General features: G+C 68.9%; 3 protein-coding genes across 3 annotated transcripts; 2 read left to right on the top strand and 1 right to left on the bottom strand.

The window, feature by feature from the left end:
- The first annotated feature begins 404 nt into the window (after positions 1-404).
- On the top strand, positions 405-10,045 carry WDR46 (WD repeat domain 46). Its single transcript, XM_075016291.1, has 16 exons — positions 405-483; positions 1,441-1,629; positions 1,733-1,813; positions 1,969-2,081; positions 2,269-2,356; positions 2,967-3,028; positions 3,369-3,473; positions 3,815-3,965; positions 4,449-4,584; positions 5,164-5,263; positions 5,453-5,606; positions 6,561-6,708; positions 7,343-7,437; positions 7,580-7,675; positions 9,489-9,602; positions 9,779-10,045. Exons 1-16 carry the CDS (start codon positions 436-438, stop codon positions 9,875-9,877), a joined length of 1,779 nt encoding a protein of 592 aa, XP_074872392.1. The 5' UTR covers positions 405-435; the 3' UTR covers positions 9,878-10,045.
- Positions 10,046-12,472: 2,427 nt separating this feature from the next.
- B3GALT4 (beta-1,3-galactosyltransferase 4) lies at positions 12,473-14,935 on the bottom strand. Its single transcript, XM_075016857.1, has 2 exons — positions 14,490-14,935; positions 12,473-13,592 (listed from the first exon to the last, which is right to left on the bottom strand). The coding sequence occupies exons 1-2, from the start codon at positions 14,933-14,935 to the stop codon at positions 12,473-12,475; spliced, it is 1,566 nt and encodes a 521-aa protein (XP_074872958.1).
- A 288-nt stretch (positions 14,936-15,223) lies between these two features.
- PFDN6 (prefoldin subunit 6) lies at positions 15,224-20,897 on the top strand. Its single transcript, XM_075016655.1, has 4 exons — positions 15,224-15,406; positions 20,200-20,270; positions 20,348-20,472; positions 20,759-20,897. The coding sequence occupies exons 1-4, from the start codon at positions 15,343-15,345 to the stop codon at positions 20,877-20,879; spliced, it is 381 nt and encodes a 126-aa protein (XP_074872756.1). The 5' UTR covers positions 15,224-15,342; the 3' UTR covers positions 20,880-20,897.
- The last annotated feature ends 88 nt before the right edge of the window (positions 20,898-20,985 follow it).

Here is a 20,985-nt window from a genome sequence, read left to right on the forward strand (position 1 = left end):
CCCTTGCCACAATGTGGGAACCAGCCCCTGGGCTGGAGGGTGATAAGGGCCCCTCTGGCCTTGGACACTGAACGCCCGCCCTCCCTTGGGGCTGGTGAGTGCCCCCTGCACGTGGGTGGTCGTTAATTCTCTAATTAACGGGCCTTGCACCCTGCCCGTGGACCAGTCTATAGGGTGGTCTGGGCCCGGCCCTCAGTCAAGATGGCCGCCGCGTGGCTTCGCATTCCGCCGGGTCTCCGCTTCTCCGCGGCCGGATAGCTGCCCTTAAGGATGATGTCAGCTGCACGGCTTCACTAGCGGCGGACGGTCAGCTCTCTGATTGGCCCCGGCCTCAGCCGTTTGGCTCTCTGATTGGGTGCGGCGATTGGGCCCGGAAGAAGTTGGCCCCTAGCTGGCGGGGCGGCCCCGCACGTGGTTCGTTTCCCGGCGCACAGGATGGAGGCGGTGTCCGGGAGTGGGGGGCCGGCTGGGGCGGGCAAGAAGGTGAGTGCCGGGGCAGTTACCTCCTTGCCTTTTGGGGGCTGGAGTGGGGCTGTTCCCCCGCGTCTGTGGGGCAGGGTTTCCCCGGGGGGCTGAAGGAAGGGAATCTCTTCCCCCCGCGTCTGTGGGGCAGGGTTTCCCCGGGGGGCTGAAGGAAGGGAATCTCTTCCCCCCGCGTCTGTGGGGCAGGGTTTCCCCGGGGGGCTGAAGGAAGGGAATCTCTTTCCCCCCGCGTTTGGGGGGCAGGGATTCCTCGCTGGGGGCTAGGAGATGGCAGTTCTCTCTCCTGTGGGGCAGGAATTCCCTATGGGGAGCTGAGAGAAGTGAATCTTCCCCCCCCAGCCGTGCCTGGGGGACAGGGAGATGGCAGTTCCCCGTGCCTGTGAGGCGGGGATTCCCCGTGGGGGCGGGACCCCATATCTTGAGCAAGGAGAGGGCAGTTCACCCCACACACGGGGCAGTGGGTTGTTATCAGAGCGAGTCAAACACGTCCAGGGATCAACCACTTTTTTGCGGGGGTGGTAATTGCCCCATTGTGCAGAGGAAAATCTGTGGCAGTTAGTCCACTGCTGAGTGAGGGTGAGTCTTCCCCTGTGGGGGCATGTGGCAGTCTTCCCCCTCCCCCCGATTGTTTGGTTCTGCCCCATGGGGCCAGTGCACCCCCACAAGTTCTGGAGGGGAAATGGGGGTTAGTCAGTCCCTGTTCAGGCAGAGGTTGGTCAAAGCCCCTTGGGGGTGACACCCTGACCGCTCGCACTACGCAGAGGAATAAATAGCGTGTCCATCTAGCGTGTGGGTGGTGGTGTCTGTGCTGACTCCCCGACATCCCCCCAGATGGGGCATGTGACCCCCCCATGACTTAGGCTGTCACCAGTCTGACTAATTCCTAAGTGGGTGGGGGCACTAAGGGATTCTCCCCCATGATTCCTGGACACACACACACCCCACCTGGCGCCGCAGAAGAAGAGGAAGAAGGAGCTGCAGCGCTACTGGGAAGGGGCCTCCCAGCCAGACACGCCTGTAGCAGCTGCTCCCCCTGAGGCCAAGCGGTGTCGCAATGAGAAGACCAGGCCGCAAACTGGGACAAAGCAGGGGCTGGATGCCAGGAAAGGGCCACGGCCGTCAGGGGCCAAAGGCCGGCTCTCTGGGGTAAGGCTGGGAAAGCGGGGGGCTGTGAGGCAAGGGGCGGGGATACCGCTGGGGCAGGAGGCTCGCAGCACTCTCCTGTCTGTCTGTCTGTCTCTCCCCACAGAAGAGGGACCCGTTCCCTGGCGCCGCCCCCCTCCCTGGGCACAAGGTGAAGAAGTTCCAGCGGGGCCAGAAATGGAAGCTGGTGAGTTGAGGGGTGTGGTGGAAATGAGGGAGTGTGGGGGGGTCTCTGGGCAGGGTCCTCCCAGCGGCGTTTTCCCTTCCGGGGTCCCCCGCTGGCGAGGGGCCGAGGCCACGTGCCGCTCTCCCCTCGCCTCTGTGTCTCCTGACTGCCCGCAGGCAGAGGTGTCCAGCAAGCGGCTCCGGGAGCACCTGGCCTCGCTGGAGCAGAAGGTGGAGCTGGCGGTGCAGCAGGCTGCACGCATGGAGCTGCTGCTGCCTGAGGAGCCAGGGTGAGTCCCCCACCACCCCCAGGAGGTGGAGCGAGTGCCACATTGCCCCCCTTCGGCCCCTTGCCCAGTGCTGCCTCGACCGGGCTCCCCGCTGTCCCCCTTCCCCCCATATGTCCCACACGCCACCGGCTCCCCCGCACCCCCGGTGCAGGTCCCTTGCCAGCTTTCGCCCCCACCTCCTCTGCAGGTTCCTGGAGGGGGACCCCGGCGAGGACACCTGCACCATTGCCCAGAGTGACATCGCCCAGGCCGTGGACATAGCCAGCGCCGCCAAGGTCAGAGACAGCCCAGCTCTGGGGTGGGGGAGTCCCAGGGCCGTGTGCCAGTGGGGGCCCACAAGGGGCCGGGGATCCTGCGGCATCCTGCGGCGTGGGGGAGGGCAGCCAGGGCAGTGTCTCGGGGCGGGGAGGGGGCTCGCAGAAGAGGATCCTGCGCCATTGCCCAGAGTGACATCGCCCAGGCCGTGGACATAGCCAGCGCCGCCAAGGTCGGAGACAGCCCAGCTCTGGGGGGGGAGTCCCAGGGCCGTGTGCCAGTGGGGGCCCACAGGGGCCGGGGATCCTGCGGCATCCTGCGGCGTGGGGGAGGGCAGCCAGGGCAGTGTCTCGGGGCGGGGAGGGGGCTTGCAGAAGAGGATCCTGCGCCAATGTTTCGAGTATAAGGGGGTCATGGCAGTGGGGGGATCCTGGGCAGCATCTCAGGGGCACGATGGGGTCTCTCAGGGGTGATCCCGTGGGAACCCAGAGCAGTATCTCAGAGGTTGGGGGGGGGGGGGTCATTCGCAGGAGGACCTGGGAGGGATCTCAGGGCAGCCTCTTGGGGTGCAGGGGACTCGCCCAGTCTGGGAGTTCCCTGCGCTGTCTCTAACCAGGTCTTTCCCTGTAGCACTTCGAGCTGACGCTGAACCAGTTTGGCCCCTACCGGGTGGATTACACCCAACCTGGCCGGTGAGCTGAGGGGCGGGAGGGAGTTTGGCAGGGAGGGGACATGTGGGGCAGATGGGAGTTGGGGGGCGGGTCTAGCTGGCTGCATCTAGGTGGCAGATCTCTTGGGATGAGAGGAAACAAGGTCAGAGTGGAGTCTCCTGGGTGGAGGTCAGAGCTGGGGACCCTGTGAACCCCCCGACACGTCTCTCTTGAACTGGCCTGGGAGGCCCAGCAGGGCAGTTCAGGAGACGTACGGGGGCTGGATTGTGTGCATTAGAGGAAGGGCCCCCCAGGTTAACACCGTGCAGCATGGTTGGGGGGTTCCCCATCTGCTCCCCTCACCCCTCCTGTCCCCCCACAGACACCTGCTGCTGGGGGGCCGGCGGGGCCACGTGGCAGCCCTGGACTGGCAAACCAAGGCGCTGTTGTGCGAGATCAATGTCATGGAGACTGTCACTGATGTCACGTGAGTGTGCGGCCGGGAGGGATGTGCAGCACAGATGCACGAGGGGGGTTGTGCAACACGGGGGCTTGAGTGGGCAGCTGGGGCAGGGCTCAGGGGTGCGCTGCAATAGGGCACCCACCGTTCCCTTAGGCGCATTGGTACCGCAGCTGGGCACGCCTGTCTCGTGCGCTGCTGTGCTCTCTTGCACGGAGGCCGTGCTGCGCACGCATGGGTGTGCTTCCAGAAGCCAAGTGTGCACATCTGTGCCCCACGCACGGCTGGGGCTGCACGAGGGTTGTGTTACGCAGGGAGCATTTGACGTGTCGCACGTGGCTGAACCCCCCCCCCCCCCGCCCCCCCAGGTGGCTGCACACTGAGACCATGTTCGCCGTGGCCCAGCGGCGCTGGCTCCATGTCTACGACAACCAGGGCGTGGAGCTGAACTGCCTGAAGCGCTTCAACGGCGTCCTGCGCCTGGCGTTCCTGCCCTACCACTGGCTGCTGGCCACCTCCGTGAGCAGGGCGGGCGAGGGGGGCGGGGGCAGGGGCTGGCTGGGCGCTGCGGGGGGGGCAGCTGGTTGCTGTGGGGACAGGGCAGAGGCTGGCTGGGCGCTGCGGGGGCAGCTGGTTGCTGTGAGGACAGGGTGGGGGGCCGGCTGGGCGCGGCGGGGGGGCAGCTGGTTGCTGTGGGGACAGGGCGGGGGGCCAGCTGGGCGCTGCGGGGGCAGCTGGTTGCTGTGGGGACAGGGCGGGGGGGCCGGCTGGGCGCTGCCGGGGGGCAGCTGGTTGCTGTGGGGACAGGGCGGGGGGCCGGCTGGGCGCTGCCGGGGGGCAGCTGGTTGCTGTGGGGACAGGGCGGGGGCTGGCTGGGCGCTGCGGGGGCGGTGCGGGAGGGCCCTAGCAGAGAGGTTGGGGTGGAGCTGGGAGGCAGCAGGGGGCCCGGATGCTGGGGTTCCTCCTGGCCAGTGCCCCACTGACCCCCAGTCCCTTGTGCAGAGCGAGACGGGCTTCCTGCAGTACCTGGACATCTCGGTGGGGAAGGAAGTCGCTGCCATCTGCACGCGGGGGGGGCGCCTGGGCGTGATGGAGCAGAACCCGGCCAATGCCATCATCCACCTGGGGCACAGCAATGGTGAGACCCCCCGGCCCCATCTCTGTGTCCCTGGGCTTCACTCCTGCTGCCCCATAACCAGCCTGCCCCACTGCTACCCTGCACCCCAAAACCAACCATGCCACTGCTTCCTCCAGCCCTGGCTCCAAGCCCCTGGCTCTCAGCCCTGCTCCTCTGCTGACCCCCCAGGTCCTCCCCGAACCTCCTGCTCCACTGGCTCCCCCAGTTCCCTGCAAACCTCAGCCCTGCCTTACTGCTGCCCCCGCTTGCCCTGTAACCGCTCCCAGGCTGGCCGGTGCCATTCTGTGCTTGGGGTGCAGCCCCGGTGTGATTCGGCCCCGTGCTCACTCCCCACGCTGCCAGGAGTGTCTCCCCCGTAACTCTCGCCCTGGGGCCCCTTCCCCTCCCCCCAGCAGGGCTCAGCTCAGCTCAGCCAGGCCCACGGCTGGGGCGAGCACAGGCTGCCGGACTCCCACCAGGCGTGCAGCAGCTTAGCCTGACCCGGCTCGGGCCTGAGGGGCCCCACCTGGCGACTCAGGCTCTGTTCTGCTCTGCTCCCCCCCCCCCGTTACCCCTCGCGCTCTGCGGGCCCCTCTCCAGGCACCGTGACCCTGTGGAGCCCCAGCGTCAGGGAGCCCCTGGTGCGGATGTTGTGCCACCGTGGCGGGGTCCGGGCCGTGGCCGTCGACAGCTCCGGGACGTGAGTGACCTGGGCAGGGGTCAGTGCTGCAGTGGGACTGGGGGAGGGGCCTGCGTGGGGGTGTGGTGGGATGATGGGAGGGGTCTTGCCCCCCACCCCCCAAGCTGCATGGTGTCATGGAGGCGGGTGGGGGATACACAGGGGAGGGAAGTGGGGCTCCAGGGTGTCATGCTGTGGGTCTCCCTCCAGGTACATGGCGACTTCGGGGCTGGACCGGCAGCTGCACATCTACGACCTCCGGGCATGTCGGCCCCTGCAGTGCCTGGTGCTGCCTGTGGGCGCTGCACACCTGGCCTTCAGCCAGCGGGGGCTGCTGGGGGCCGCCTGCGGGGAAGTGGTGCAGGTAGGAACCCCCCCAATGCGCACACACGCACGCGCGCACACACGCACTGGGGGGGCTGCTGGGGGCCGCCTGCGGGGAAGTGGTGCAGGTAGGAACCCCCCCAATGCGCACACACGCACGTGCGCACACACGCACTGGGGGGGCTGCTGGGGGCCGCCTGTGGGGATGTGGTGCAGGTAGGAACCCCCCCAATGCGCGCACACGCACGCGCGCACACACGCACTGGGGGGGCTGCTGGGGGCCGCCTGCGGGGATGTGGTGCAGGTAAGAACCCCCCCAATGCGCACGCGTACACACACACACACACACTGTGGGCGCTGCACACCTGGCCTTCAGCCAGCGGGGGCTGCTGGGGGCCACCTGTGGGGAAGAGGTGCAGGTAGGAACCCCCCCAATGTGCACGCACACACACACACACTGTGGGTGCTGCACACCTGGCCTTCAGCCAGCGGGGGCCGCCTGCGGGGAAGTGGTGCAGGTAGGAACACCCCCAATGCGCACGCACACACGCACTCACACACACACGCACTGGGGGGGCTGCTGGGGGCCACCTGTGGGGATGTGGTGCAGGTAAGAACCCCCCCAATGCACATGCGCGCGCGCACACGCACTGGGGGGGCTGCTGGGGGCCGCCTGTGGGGATGTGGTGCAGGTAAGAACCCCCCCAATGCACATGCGTGCACGCACACACACACGCACTGGGGGGGCTGCTGGGGGCCGCCTGAAGATTGTGATGCAGGTAACACCCTCCTCCCCCAACACACACCAACACCTCCTCCAATCCTTGTCTGGCCTCTAGCCAGCAGGGTGCTGGGCCCCAGCGTCTGGGCCCTGGCTGCCCAGCTGGGAGATATAAGTGCCCTGTGCTCTCGGACGCCCCCGGTAAGCCAGGCCCTGCCCCAGGGACCTGTGAATTGCCCCATAGGCACTTACCCATCTCCTCCCCAACCCCAGGTGTACCGGGACGTGGCTCTGCAGCCCCCTCACAAGCCCTACCTGTCGCACACGCTGCCTCGGGCAGCCCATGGCCTGCGCTTCTGCCCCTTCGAGGACGTGCTTGGCGTGGGACACGGCAGCGGCTTCACCAGCCTGCTGGTGCCAGGTATGAGCCCTCCCAGCCCCCAAACCCCCCCGACCCCCACGGTACCGGCCCCCCAGCCCCTAGTGCTGGTGCCAGGTATGAGCCCTCCCAGCCCCCAAACACCCCCGACCCCCACGGTACCGGCCCCCCAGCCCCTAGTGCTGGTGCCAGGTATGAGCCCTCCCAGCCCCCAAACCCCCCCGACCCCCACGGTACTGGCCCCCCAGCCCCTAGTGCTGGTGACAGGTATGAGCCCCCTGGCCCCCCAAGCTCTCTGGCCACCTGGGTACCGGCCCCCCAGCCCCAGTGGTGGTGCCAGGTATGGCCCCTCCCACCCAGCCCCTGTACCCCACAGTGTCACCTGCTTGTTGGGGCCATCCCCCATAGTCCTGGCACCCACTGGGTCACCAATCTGCTGGTTCCAGGTATGGACCCTTCATACCCCCACAAAGCCCCTGTCCACCATGGGGTCACCTGCCTGGTGGTGCTCAGTTTGGACACCCCCGATCACCCCTCTCTCCTGCAGTGCATGGTGGCTGAGCTGCCCAAGGGGCCTGGCACGGTGTGTGCCTGTGTTGGTGGGAGGAAACTGGGTCAAGGCTTCCCAACACCCCTCCAACCTCCTGACCCCACTCGCCTTCTCCTGGGCTCCCAGGCGCTGGGCAGGCGAATTTCGACGCCCTGGAGAACAACCCGTACCGGAGCCGGAAGCAGCGGCAGGAGTGGGAGGTCAAGGCCCTGCTGGAGAAGGTAGCGTTGTTCCCCCACCCCCGGCATGTGGTGCCCCGTCGTCCTGTCCCCCAGCGCCTACTGCTCAGCCCTGGTGGGAGACGGGAGGGGCTGGGCTGCTGGTGGGAGGTTCAGCCCCTAACACCTGCCCACCTGCCGGCAGATCCCCGCGGAGCTGATCACGCTGGACCCGGGGCAGCTGGGCCGGGTGGACGCCATCACCATGCAGCAGAAGCACCAGGAGCGAGTGGAGCGTCTGGTGAGTGGCGGGGCGGCAGCGCTGTGGTGTGGGGCAGGCTGTCGGTGGAGGGGCGCTGTGGGGCGGGGCAGGCTGTCGGCGGAGGGGCGCTGTGGGGTGGGGCGGCAGCGCTGTGGGGTGGGGCAGGCTGTCGGCGGAGGGGCGCTGTGGGGTGGGGCGGCAGCGCTGTGGTGTGGGGCAGGCTGTCGGCGGAGGGGCGCTGTGGGGCGGGGCGGCAGCCCTGTGGGGGGGCCAGGCTGTTGGGGCAGCGGCGCTGGGGCGGGGGCAGGCTGTTGGCAGAAGGGAGCTGTGGGGTAGGGCAGCAGCCCTGTGGGGGGGCAGGCTGTCGGGGCGGCGGCGCTCTGCGGGGGGCAGACTGTCGGGGCGGAGGGGCGCTGGGGGGGGGACCAGGCTGTCGGCAGAAGGGAGCTGTGGGGTAGGGCAGCAGTGCTGCGGGGGGGGCCAGGCTGTCGGGGCGGCGGCGCTGGAGGGGGGGGGAAGGCTGTCGGGGCAGCGGCGCTGCGGGGGGGGCCAGGCTGTCGGGGCGGCGGCGCTGGTGGGGGGAAGGCTGTCGGCAGAAGGGAGCTGTGGGGTAGGGCAGCAGCGCTGTGGGGTGGGGCAGGCTGTCGGGGCGGCGGCGCTCTGCAGGGGGCAGGCTGTCGGCGGAGGGGCTGTGGGGCGGGGCAGGCTGTCGGCGGAGGGGCGCTGTGGGGTGGGGCGGCAGCGCTGTGGTGTGGGGCAGGCTGTCGGCGGAGGGACGCTGTGGGGGGGCAGGCTGTCGGGGCGGCGGTGCTGGGGGGGGGCAGGCTGTTGGGGTGGCGGCGCTCTGCGGGGGGCAGGCTGTCGGCGGAGGGGCTGTGGGGCGGGACAGGCTGTCGGCGGAGGGACGCTGTGGGGGGGCAGGCTGTCGGGGCGGCGGTGCTGGGGGGGGGCAGGCTGTCGGGGCGGCGGCGCTCTGCAGGGGGCAGGCTGTCGGCGGAGGGGCGCTGTGGGGTGGGGCGGGGCAGGCTGTCGGGGCGGCGGCGCTGTGGGGGGGGCAGGCTGTCGGGGTGGCGGCGCTCTGCGGGGGGCAGGCTGTTGGCGGAGGGGCGCTGTGGGGTGGGGCGGGGCAGGCTGTCGGGGCGGCGGCGCTGTGGGGGGGGCAGGCTGTCGGGGTGGCGGCGCTCTGCGGGGGGCAGGCTGTTGGCGGAGGGGCGCTGCGGGGGGGGGCGGCGGCGCTCTGCAGGGGGGGCCAGGCTGTCGGCGGAGGGGAGGAACGTGCAGCTGGGGGGAGGCACTGTGGGACGACGTGGGGCTGGGGTTGGTGCCACAGGACAGCGTGGGATGGGGGGGGTTGGGAGGCGGTACAGAGGAGCAATGTGGGCAAGTTGGCACTATGGGGCGTTGTAGGATATGGGGGGCTGGTGGAGGCTCTGGGGGCATTGCAGGGGGTTGGCACTGGGGAGACGTAGGACAAGGGAGGCTGGGGGAGGCTCTAGGGGGTGATGTGAGGTGTCGGGGGCTGGGGGAGGCTCTGTTTGGGGGCATTGTGGGGTGTCGGCACTGTGGGGCGATGTAGGACATGGGGGGCTGGGTGGTGATTAGGGCAATGTGGGGTGTGGGGGTTTGGCACTGTGGGGCAACAGGGGGGTTGGGAGGCAGTGCAGGGCAGCGGGGGTGGGGGAAGGTGCAGTGAGTGTTGGGGGGAGGCAGGATGTGGGGGGCTGGGGGCGATTCCATGATGTGGGGGGGATGGGGCAGTGGGCACCAGACAGAGCCATGGTGGGAACACGGGGAGGGGGCACCGTGGTGCATTGTGGGGCAGAGCGAGACTCTCTCTCTGTCCTGCCTGCAGGGCTTCGACCCCCAGGCCAAGCCAGCCTTCCGCCCGCGCCGCAAGCTGAAGGGGCGCAGCTCGGCCGGCAGCCTCCTGCGGCGCAAGAGGAAAGTGGCAAACGAGGAGCAACGGGTACGTCTGTCCATCTGTCGCCCGTCTGGGGGGCCTGCGCTCACCCACGAGCCTTGGCCAGCTCTCTGCCCCCGTGGCCGGGGCTCCCCTACGCTGTGAACTGGGGGGAGTCCCAGGGCTGCCCCCACTGGCCCATTCCCTGGGGCGGCCACGGCTCACCCCCTTTCCTTCCCCAGGCCAAGGTCCGGAAGAGCCTGGAGCAGCAGCAGGTGGAGCGGAGGCCCAAGGCAGCCCCCCGGGCCCCCAGGTCAGCGCTGGAGCGGTTCAGGAAATAGCCTGGCAGCCCCAGGGCCAGAGGGAGAGGACTGCCCCCCATGGGGGTGACAGGGGTCACAAGCGTTACTGGGCCCTTCGGGGGGCATTGGGCCCGGGGGGGGGGCGGGGCAGGTGCTCCCACTCTCCCTGCACGGATGTCAGTCGTTTTGTATTAAAGCTGTCGCTGGCTTGGCCTGGCTCTAGTCTGGGGCCAGTGGGGGGTGGGGATACTGGGATCTGAGCACAGGCTGGCCAGTTGGGGGTCTCTGCCCATACAGCAGCAACATGTGGGGCACGTGGAGCAAGGGGTTACTTGAGATGTCACAGCTGGGGCCAGCAGGGCCTGTGGCTCCATCCATACAGCAGGGAGGGCGGCAGGTACCTCCTGATGCTGGCTGGCACGTGACCAGCTGGAGACAAGCTGGCGAGGAGCCAGGAAATCAGAGGTCTGGGACCTGCCTCCCCATGACAAAGGGACTCAGCTCCAGGCAAACGCTTTGTAGCCTGAGTGCAAGGTGAGGCCAAGCCCTCGCCCTCACCACCCCCTTTACCCTTCTGCAGTGGAACAGAGCTCAGGCCTGGCCCAGGCTGTTAGAGCTGAGATTATGCCCCTGCCCCGCCCCGCCCCGCCCCGCCCCGGGACCAGCACTATCATAAACCTGCACTCACACCCTTTGCCTGGTGCTGGGAGCTCTGGGTGCCAGCGTAACTCCCAACGGCTGCATAGCAGGAGCAGCGAGCCGCCTCTCCTCACCCACCACTGCAGGTGGAAACACACCCAGACAGGCTGTGACAAGTGTGCCCAGCCCAGGCAGGCAAATGATTTCCCCCTGCCCCCGACAGCTGGCCGTGAGCTGCAGCCCCTGCCCACCCAGGGCACAAGACCAGCCTGCACTGTGCCATGGCCCCCAGGGCTGGCCCGAGAGCCACACAGCCCTTGCTGGTGTCAGACCTGCACTGCTGAGGTGGGCCACAGGGATGCCAAGGGGCAGGTGCTGGCCCCTCATGGGACAGGAGGGTCCTTGCTCTTTACGTCGGCTCTCATCCCAGCCATGTCCTAGTGCAGCACACAACTCGCGTGCCAGGTGCGGTGTGGAGCCACAACTGGAGAGCCAGCCCCCCCCCCCCGCCCCCACCCAGCATCCCCACACCTGGTGGTCTCGGTGCTGCCCCCTGCACAGCCACACACGGACAAGCGCTGGGTCTGTGCTCTTGTTCTTTATTAGCCAAGGCCGAGAGAGGCGCCAGACGTGAAACTGCCGTACGGCCCCACCCAGGGAGCCGGGCACGTGTGCCGCAGCGTTCCGTCCCACCCAGCTGATTAGCAGCACGCCCACGGGGAGGCTGGTTTCTGCGGGGGTGGCCTGCGTGCACATGGAAAACAGCACACCTGGCTGGACAAAGTCTGCTCAGGCTGCCACGCACCCCAAGGACAGCCGCAGGGAATAGCATTTTCACTGGGTGTTGCCAGTGTGCAAGGTGGGGAAGTGCAGCCTCTTCCTGCTGCACAGGGCGGGGGGGGGTGCGCCTACAGGAGTCCCCAGAAAGGCGCAGGCTTTTACCCCTCAGGTCCCTGAGCAGCTGTGGCGCTGCAAGCAGAGGGCAGACATGGGGCTGGGAATGTTGCAGTCAGAGCAGGCACCCTCTTACTTGCCTTTTAAGGACGCAAACTTCCTGCTGCGACAAGGCACTGGGGCTTTTGCAGGTGCAGTCTTTCTCATGTGCCAGTCAGGAACTGCCCCGTCGGCTGATTCTCCCACGAGGGGCAGACGAGGGGCAGCAGGTGCTTGGCCCAGCTCCCTCCACCCTGCCCCACCCCACTGTACCCCCAAGTTCTCCTGCAGGCATGCGCCACAAAATGGAAAGCCGGGGGATTGCTCGTGGGCCACAAGTTGCCCCTTGAGCATCAACACACTGTGCCCCACCCCTCTCCATGCCTGCATCTGGGTTACAGCCCAGCTGTCCCTTCCACTAGCCCGTAGCTCTCACCCTGTCTGGCCCACGGTGCCCAGCACAGCTGTCTGCCTCGGCTTGTGTCCCCACAGCTTTCACTTAACTGGGGACCGGCCCAGAGATGTCAATGCAAACCCCCTGGCTCTGCCTCGCAGGTACTGGACTCCTCTCTCCTTTGCGCCCTAGCTCAGACTGGCCTGTCACCAGTGGACTTCCAGGGCAGCCCACAGGCTGGGTGACGTTTTGTGCACTCAGTGTGCTGATGCAGGTCATGTTGCCTGTTCCAGAGGCGGCACCGCTCCAGTGGTGGGGAGGGAAGGAGCCCTGCAACGCCACGCTAGCCGCCTGGCTGCAGCTGTCACTGCCACTAGCCCAGCTCCTTGTGCAGGTACAGGCTTTGTAGCTGCGCAGGGCTCTGCGGCTGGACCCTGCCTGGAAGACCCTGGTGTACAGCCAGTGGTACGCACAGGCCAGATTGTGACCCACAGGCCTTGCCCCCTGCCCCACCTTACCCTCAAGCTAGAATAGCACCCAGCCTCCCACCACCACCACCTCACACTGGGGTAGACTCCAGGCATCCTGGATCCAACCCCAACCCCCCCCAACAGCTCCTCACACAGGGGTAGACCCCCAAGTGTCCTGGCTCCCAGCCCCCCACCACCTCACACTGGGGTAGACCCCAGGCGTCCTGGCTCCCAGCCCCCCCACAGCTCCTCACACAGGGCTAGCCCCTTGCACCTCAGCAACCCCAGAGCCCTCTGCAGCCAAGTACAGGCTCGCCGCTCCCTCTCCACAGTGGCCCAGGCCGCCTTCATGACCTGAGGCCCCACCTGGTGCACACTGTACATCCCCTCCCCATAGCAACATGGGTCCCAGGGGTAGTGGGTGGACCCAGCCATGCGAGCCGAGTGGGTGGGGGCCAGGCCTGCCCAGCGAGCACACAGCCCCACGTAGACGTCCTCTGGAGGCACGTGGGGCACATGGGGGGCAGCCCCCAGCACCCCCAGGACGGCATCCTGGGACAGCACGTAGGTCGTGCCGCTGCAGTAGAGCGGGAAGTTCCCGGCCGAGTAGGCGGCGAAGGACACGTAGTGCCGATGGCTGGAGTCGCGGACGGGCCATGCCCACCAGTGGACCCGGCCCAGGTAGAGCCAGTGGGGGCTGGGCAGCTCTCCCAGGTGGCGAACCAGGGCAGGCAGGTTGAGAAAGACATCGTCATCGGCCTTGGCCACGAAGGTGGCACCGGGGCAGTGGGCAGCTGCCCAGCCCAGCAGCATTGTGGTCTTGAGGGTCAGGTTGGCGTAGGTGTCAACGAAGCGTCCCTGCACCAGGTCCCCGTGGCGCTGGGCCTCCTGCTCCAGCTGGGCCTGCTCCTCGCCCGAGCTTGGCACCCCCAGGGCGAACAGCGTCCTCACGGGGCGACCCCCGGCCCAGCGGGCGCCACCCCAGGTGCCACGCACCACCTGGCGCTGGGCCACGTGACCGGGCGCGCTGGCCACCATCACCAGCAGGAAGGGGGCCCGGGGTCCACAGGCATCCACGTTGGGCAGCAGGAAGGCATCTGGGCCAGGCAAAAGAGGGGCTGTGTGCAGGGCTTGTCTCCTGCTGCCCAGGAAGGGGGCCAGGGCCCACGCCAGCAGCTCCTCCCCTGTGCCCCCCAACAGGAGGCTCACAAGCACCAGCCCCACCAGGAGCCCCCGCAGCAGCAAGACTGGGGGGCGTCGGGGGAGGCAGAGACGGGGGACCATGGGGGTGAGGGTGTCAGCACGTGGTAGACGTAGCCTGTGAGAGAAAGAGGGTGATAGTGGGGGGGGGGTGGTCATGCACAAATTAGTCCCCCCCAGTGCTGTAGCAGCCACCCCCATCTGATCTCCTCCAATGCCCCAGCCCACTGCTCTCCATTTCTTGGGGGGGGGGAAGGGTGTGGAGGGAGACGGCAAAGCAGGTGGATGATATGGTGGGGGGGACGGCTCAAAACTGGAGGGGGATGTGGGGAGCAGGCTGTGGGGGCGGGGCAGCTGCTGCAGCTGGCACTGGGGGAACCTGGGGAAGGGGGGAGAGAGCCCAGCCCAGCCCAGCCCAGCCCAGCAGTGCCTGGGTCTCGCTGCTGCCCCGATCTAGGGACCAGCCCCGTGTACCCTCACCTGGCTGTGGTACAATTGCCCATATCTCACCCTGCAGGGCTTCCGTGCCCCGTCGCCCCCGGCCGCTCCGTGTGTCTGCACAGCGCTTGACCCCCTGCCCCGCCACGCCCAGGGGCACGGAGCATCTCGCCTGGTGGGGGCGGGGGCTGGGCGGGACGCCAACGGAGCTAGGGGAGGGGTGGGGATCACACCGATCCGTGGCGGCCCCGTACAGCTGCTGTGGGTGTGCGCGGTGAACCCCGCAGCCGCGTACCGGGGGCCCCGGTCAGACCAGCTGACACCGGGGTGCCCTGCAGGACGGGGGCGGCTGAGCGCACCGGCCATGACCCCGGGTCCCCCAGCAGGGCCGAGCAGTGCCCCCCCCCCCCACGCTGCCGGCGCGGGCGCTCTACCAGTCCGGGGGGGCACCCCCATTCCCCCCCGCCTGGACCCCGACCCAGCCCCGGGCCGGCGGCTAAAACCTGGTGAGCGCCGGGGCTCGCGCTGAACGCCGGGCTGGGCGCGCCCCACCCACGTGCGGTCCCTGCAGACTTACCCTCCGCTCGGCGCTGTCTGCGGGGCGCAGCCGGCTCTGGGGTTGGGGCTGGGCCCGGCTGCTGCGGCCAGGCCAGCCCGGGGAGGCGCGCCCGGCGTCGCGGCGCGGTTCCCGGTCACCGGCGAGTCCCAGGGCGCGGAGGCAAAGCGCGTGGGCGAGGACGGATCGACCCCCCCGGGCCGGGCAGTGCCCGCGCGCCCTGACTGACAGCGCAGGCGGCTAATGAGGGGCTGGGGGAGGGGCCTGCACGGGCTTCCCGGGCCCACAGACTCGCCCGGGTTAAACGCACGGCTGAGATAAGGAGCGCGCGGGCGGGGCAGGGGCAGGGGCAGGGGCACAGCCCCGGGAGCAGGTCCACGTGGGGACAGGGCACAGGGCACAGCCCCGGGAGCCGTCTTGGGGGGGCGGAAGTGGCGCTCTCCCACGTTGGGCACTGTAGCTCCCATCTTGGAAAAGGGTGGAGGTAAGGGCACCCCTCCCCCTCCCCGGTCTACTGGCACATCCATATTGGAATGAGGCGGAAGTGACCGAACAGGCTTCGCCGCGGCCATCTTGGCAAGGGGCGGAAGTAAGGTCCTTCACCGAGCCCACTTGGCGGCCATATTGGAAGCGGGCGGCAATGACGTGTTCATTCTCGCTCGCGGGCGGGGCAGGGCAGGGCTCCGCGGCCGGACTACTAATCCCATGGTGCGCGGCGGCCCCCAGCGGAAGTGCTTGTGGGCGAGGCACTTCCGGGTCCCGGAGTGCTGGCGGAGCGGTGGGTGTAGTGGACCCGGGTCACCCTCCCTCGCCGGCGGACCGAACCCGGCCGGACCGGACCGGGACCTGGCCTCGCCTCGCCTCGCCTCGCCTCATGGCGGAGCTGATCCAGAAGAGGCTGCAGAGCGAGCTGGAGAAATACCAGCAGCTGCAGAAAGGTGCCCCCGCCCCCCCAGCTCCCCCGCCCCCCCTGTACCTCCCGCTCCGCCCCCTCAGCTCCCCCGCCCCCCCCTGTACCTCCCGCTCCGCCCCCTCAGCTCCCCCGCCCTCCATGTACCTCCCGCTCCCCTCCCAGCCCTCAGCTCCCCCGCCCCCCTGTACCTCCCGCTCCGCCCCCTCAGCTCCCCCGCCCCCCTGTACCTCCCGCTCCGCCCCCTCAGCTCCCCCGCCCCCCGTACCTCCGCTCCGCCCCCTCAGCTCCCCCGCCCCCCCATGTACCTCCCGCTCCCCCCCGCCCCCTCAGCTCCCCCGCCCCCCCATGTACCTCCCGCTCCCCCCCCGCCCCCCCAGCTCCCCCGCCCCCCTGTACCTCCCGCTCCGCCCCCTCAGCTCCCCCGCCCCCCTGTACCTCCCGCTCCGCCCCCTCAGCTCCCCCGCCCCCCTGTACCTCCCGCTCCCCCTCCCAGCCCCTCAGCTCCCCCGCCCCCCGTACCTCCCGCTCCCACCCCAGCCCCTCAGCTCCCCTGCCCCCCCATGTACCTCCCGCTCCCCCCCGCCCCCTCAGCTCCCCCGCCCCCCCCATGTACCTCCCGCTCCCCCCCCGCCCCCTCAGCTCCCCCGCCCCCCTGTACCTCCCGCTCCGCCCCCTCAGCTCCCCCGCCCCCCTGTACCTCCCGCTCCGCCCCCTCAGCTCCCCCGCCCTCCATGTACCTCCCGCTCCGCCCCCTCAGCTCCCCCGCCCCCCTGTACCTCCCGCTCCGCCCCCTCAGCTCCCCTGCCCCCCGTACCTCCTGCTCCGCCCCACCCCTCAGCTCCCCTGCCCCCCTGTACCTCCCGCTCCCCCCCACCCCCTCAGCTCCCCCGCCCCCCTGTACCTCCCGCTCCGCCCCCTCAGCTCCCCCGCCCCCCGTACCTCCCGCTCCGCCCCACCCCCTCAGCTCCCCCGCCCTCCATGTACCTCCCGCTCCCCCCCTGCCCCCCCATGTACCTCCCGCTCCGCCCCCCCAGCTCCCCGCCCCCCTGTACCTCCCGCTCCCCCCCCACCCCCCCAGCTCCCCCGCCCCCCGTACCTCCCGCTCCCCCCCCAGCCCCTCAGCTCCCCCACCCCCCCCGTACCTCCCGCTCCGCCCCCTCAGCTCCCCTGCCCTCCATGTATCTCCTGCTCCCGCTCCGCCCCCTCAGCTCCCCTGCCCTCCATGTACCTCCCGCTCCCCCCCACCCCCTCAGCTCCCCCGCCCCCTGTACCTCCCGCTCCGCCCCACCCCCTCAGCTCCCCCACCCCCCCATGTACCTCCCGCTCCCCCCCGCCCCCCATGTACCTCCCGCTCCACCCCCTCAGCTCCCCCGCCCTCCATGTACCTCCCGCTCCCCCCCAGCCCCTCAGCTCCCCCGCCCCCCCCCTGTACCTCCCGCTCCCCCCTCAGCTCCCCTGCCCCCCTGTACCTTCCGCTCCGCCCCCTCAGCTCCCCCACCCTCCATGTACCTCCGCTCCCCCCCAGCCCCTCAGCTCCCCCGCCCCCCTGTACCTCCCGCTCCGCCCCCTCAGCTCCCCCGCCCTCCATGTACCTCCGCTCCCCCCCCAGCCCCTCAGCTCCCCCGCCCCCCTGTACCTCCCGCTCCGCCCCCTCAGCTCCCCCGCCCTCCATGTATCTCCCCGCTCCCCCCTCAGCTCCCCGCCCCCCTGTACCTCCCGCTCTGCCCCCTCAGCTCCCCCGCCCCCCTGTACCTCCCGCTCCGCCCCCTCAGCTCCCCTGCCCTCCATGTATCTCCCGCTCCCCCCCTCAGCTCCCCTGCCCCCTGTACCTCCCGCTCCGCCCCCTCAGCTCCCCCGCCCTCCATGTACCTCCCGCTCCACCCCCTCAGCTCCCCTGCCCCCTGTACCTCCCGCTCCGCCCCCTCAGCTCCCCTGCCCTCCATGTACCTCCTGCTCCCCCCCCAGCCCCTCAGCTCCCCCGCCCCGCATGTACCTCCCGCTCCCTCCTCAGCTCCCCTGCCCTCCATGTAGCTCCCCCGCCCTGCATGTACCTCCCACTCCCCCCCATGTACCTCCGCTCCCTCCTCAGCTCCCCTGCCCTCCATGTACCTCCCGCTCCCTCCTCAGCTCCCCTGCCCTCCATGTACCTCCCGCTCCGCCCCCTCAGCTCCCCTGCCCCCCTGTACCTCCCGCTCCGCCCCCTCAGCTCCCTGCCCTCCATGTACCTCTGCTCCCCCCCAGCCCCTCAGCTCCCCCGCCCCCATGTACCTCCCGCTCCCTCCTCAGCTCCCCGCCCTCCATGTATCTCCCGCTCCGCCCCCGTACCTCCCGCTCCCCCCCACCCCCGTACCTCCTGCTCCCCCCTGCCCCCTCAGCTCCCCCGCCCTCCATGTACCTCCCGCTCCCCCCACCCCCTCAGCTCCCCTGCCCTCCATGTACCTCCCGCTCCGCCCCCTCAGCTCCCCCACCCTCCATGTACCTCCTGCTCCCCCCCACCCCCTCAGCTCCCCTGTACCTCCCGCTCCGCCCCCTCAGCTCCCCCGCCCCCCTGTACCTCCCGCTCCGCCCCCCAGCTCCCCTGCCCCCATGTACCTCCCGCTCCCTCCCCACCCCCCTCAGCTCCCCCCGTACCTCCCGCTCCCCCCTCAGCTCCCCTGCCCCCCATGTACCTCCCGCTCCCTCCCCACCCCCTTCAGCTCCCCCTGTACCTCCTGCTCCCCCCTCAGCTCCCCTGCCCCCCATGTACCTCCCGCTCCTCCCGCCTCCCGCTCCCTCCCCACCCCCCTCAGCTCCCCCTGTACCTCCGGCTCCGCCCCCTCAGCTCCCCTGCCCCCCATGTACCTCCCGCTCCCTCCCCACCCCCCTCAGCTCCCCCTGTACCTCCTGCTCTGCCCTCTCAGCTCCCCCGCCCCCTATGTACTTCCCGCTCCCTCCTCACCCCCCTCAGCTCCCCCTGTACCTCCTGCTCCACCCCCATGTATCTCCCACTCCTGCCCCCCTGCCCTGCCCCATGTACCTCCTGCTCCCTCCCCGCCCCCTCAGCTGCCCTGCCTCCATACCTCCTGCTCCTGCCCCCCAACCCCCTCAGCTATACCCTGCCCTGTCCCATGTACCTCCCACCCCCTCAGCTCCCCTGCCCACCATGTACCTCCCAGCCCCCCTCAGCTATACCCAGCCCTGCCCCATGTACCTCCTGCCCCTCAGCTCCCCCACCCCCATATGTACCTCCCGCCCCAACCCCTCTGTTCTACCACCCCCCCATGTACCTCCACTCCTGCCCCTTGCCCCCCTCAGCTATAACCCCCGCCCCACCCCCCTGTACCTCCTGCCCCGCCCCCTGTACCTCCTGCCCTGCTTCACCTATATGTACCTCCCTGTCCCGCCCCCCAGCTCCCCCTCCCCCCATGTACCTCCCCTCTGCTCCCCCAGGTCCCCCTCCCCCTATGAACCTCCTGCTCCTGCCCCCCACCCCCCTCAGCAATACCCTGCCCCACCCCACCCCCCTGTACCTCCCAGCTTGCCTCCCTCAGCTCCCCTCCAGCCTGCCCCCATGTACCTCCTGTCCCATTTCACCCTGATGTACCTCCTGCTCCCGCCCTCAGCTCCCCCCGCCACCATGTACCTCCTGCCCTCATGTACCTTCTGCTTTCTCTGCCCCCCATGTACCTCTGCCCCCCATGTACCTCCTGCTCCCCCCAGCTTGCCCCCGCTCTGCCCCATGTACTTCCTGCTCCCGTCCCCTCAGTTCACCCCGCCACCATGTACCTCTCACTCCCCCAGGTCGCCCCACCCTGACCCCATGTACCTCCAGCTCCCCTCATCCCCTGCATAGCCGCCTCCTGCCCTGCCCCCACTCCCCGTCCCACCTCCCTGTCCCCTGCGGCACCACAGATCCCCCTGCCCTGCCCTGCCCCATGTATTCTCAGCTCCCTCTGTCCCCCACATATCTCCCTGTCTTGCCCCATCTCCCTCGCCTCACCCCCATGTGCCCCAGCTCCTGTGTGTGATGGAGTGGGGGGGTGCATGTGTGAGTCAGGCTGGATGTGGGAGACAAGCAGAGCAGCTCCCAGTGGCTAAGGACGACCCTGGGGCTACAACTGGCAGGTAACACCTCTGCCTGAACAAAGAGCAGGGAGGAGCCGAGCTGGGTTTTCAATCGGGGGCGGCAGTTAGAGGCTGGGGGAAGAGGAGCTGGAAGGCAGCCAGCCAGAGGGGGAAAGCTACACCCCAGAGGGGCCCCCCTTGGGGTCTTACCCCGAGGACGGGTTGGAAGGAGTGTCTCTGACTGCTGTACTGTCGCTTCTGTGAGAAACTGGGCATCTGTTGCCTAATAAACCTCCTGTTGTACCTGCTGAGTGAGTCACTCCTGCCAGCGGACAGGGTGCAGTGCAGGGGGACCCCTGAACCCCATCACACCGTGTCTCCTGCATATCCCCACTGCATCACCCCCCAGCTCCCCCCACCCCCATTGCCACAGGCTCCCTGGCCTTGCCCCACCCTGATGTACTTCCAGGTCCCCCTGCCTATCCCCCCACCCCCCTGTCCTTATGTACCCCCAGCTCCCCGTCTATCCTCCACTCCCATGTACCCCCAGCTCCCCCTGCCCCTGCATATCCCCCCTGCATCACCCCAGCTCCCCCTGTTCCCTGCATATCCCTGCCGCCATTGCCCCAGCTACCTTTCCCATGGGGTGGGGTCCAGGTGGCTAGTTATCTGTGCTGTGATGTAAGAGGCAGCTGGTTGATGATTTGTAAGTGGGGGGGGGGGGGATTCCTAGGGGCCTGCAGCTCATGGGGTCCCTGTGCACAAACCCCACAGATCTCAGCAAGTCCATGGCAGCACGGCAGAAACTGGAGGCACAGCTGACAGAGAACAACATTGTCAAGGAGGTGAGTCCATCCCACTCCCCAGCTCTGCAGTTTCCTTTGCCCAGGCCGCCCGTCATCCCCATTTGTGCTCCCCTTAGGAGCTGGGCCTGCTGGATGCTACCAACACGGTTTACAAACTGATTGGCCCTGTCTTGGTGAAACAGGACATGGATGAGGCAAAAGCCACTGTCAGCAAGCGGCTGGATTATATCTCGGGAGAGATGTAAGTGTGTCGGGGGGGCCTCCCAGCCCCTGGGCAGGAGCCCTAGCTGGGGAATGGCACAGAAGCCTCCTGTCCAGGGGGCACTGGCTGGCCCACAGGCCCACCCCCTCCAGAGGAGTGGAGGGGTGGCTCTGGTTTGCTCCCCAGCCCTACCCTGCTGGAGGATACAGGCTCCCATCCAGCCTGGAGGCAAGCAAGAGCCTGAGCTATGGGTCTCTCTCTCGTGTGCTGGGGGCGGGAAGGGGCTGTGTTCTAGGCTCAGCTCACTCTCCCCTTTCCCCTGCAGCAAGCGCTATGAGCTGCAGATCCAGGAGTCTGAGAAGAAATCTGAACAGCAGCGGGAGGTGCTGGCCCGGCTGCAGCAGGAGTATCAGCGTTCCCAGGGCAAAGGGGTAGCCAAGGCCTGAGCCGGGGTGGTGGGGGTGGGAGGAGAGGCACATCTGGGGGGCAGGGGGGTGTATTTAAGTTTTTCAGTGTTCAAAATAAAGAGGTGATGTACAAACTGACCCCCCC

Source organism: Carettochelys insculpta, chromosome 22 (genome assembly GCF_033958435.1).
Source record: "Carettochelys insculpta isolate YL-2023 chromosome 22, ASM3395843v1, whole genome shotgun sequence".
In the NCBI taxonomy this organism is placed as follows: Eukaryota; Metazoa; Chordata; order Testudines; family Carettochelyidae; genus Carettochelys; species Carettochelys insculpta.

What these genes read in the sequence shown, in the direction of transcription:
- B3GALT4 (XM_075016857.1), bottom strand. Translation starts at nt 14,935, where the DNA reads ATGGGAGCTACAGTGCCCAACGTGGGAGAGCGCCACTTCCGCCCCCCC. An exon ending in CAGACAGCGCCGAGCGGAGG is followed by an intron (nt 13,593 to 14,489) that starts GTAAGTCTGCAG and finishes TTTCTCTCACAG; the next exon opens with GCTACGTCTACCACGTGCTG.
- WDR46 (XM_075016291.1), top strand. Translation starts at nt 436, where the DNA reads ATGGAGGCGGTGTCCGGGAGTGGGGGGCCGGCTGGGGCGGGCAAGAAG. An exon ending in CGGCTGGGGCGGGCAAGAAG is followed by an intron (nt 484 to 1,440) that starts GTGAGTGCCGGG and finishes CTGGCGCCGCAG; the next exon opens with AAGAAGAGGAAGAAGGAGCT. An exon ending in CCACCTGGGGCACAGCAATG is followed by an intron (nt 4,585 to 5,163) that starts GTGAGACCCCCC and finishes GCCCCTCTCCAG; the next exon opens with GCACCGTGACCCTGTGGAGC.
- PFDN6 (XM_075016655.1), top strand. Translation starts at nt 15,343, where the DNA reads ATGGCGGAGCTGATCCAGAAGAGGCTGCAGAGCGAGCTGGAGAAATAC. An exon ending in AGAACAACATTGTCAAGGAG is followed by an intron (nt 20,271 to 20,347) that starts GTGAGTCCATCC and finishes TGCTCCCCTTAG; the next exon opens with GAGCTGGGCCTGCTGGATGC. An exon ending in GATTATATCTCGGGAGAGAT is followed by an intron (nt 20,473 to 20,758) that starts GTAAGTGTGTCG and finishes TTTCCCCTGCAG; the next exon opens with CAAGCGCTATGAGCTGCAGA.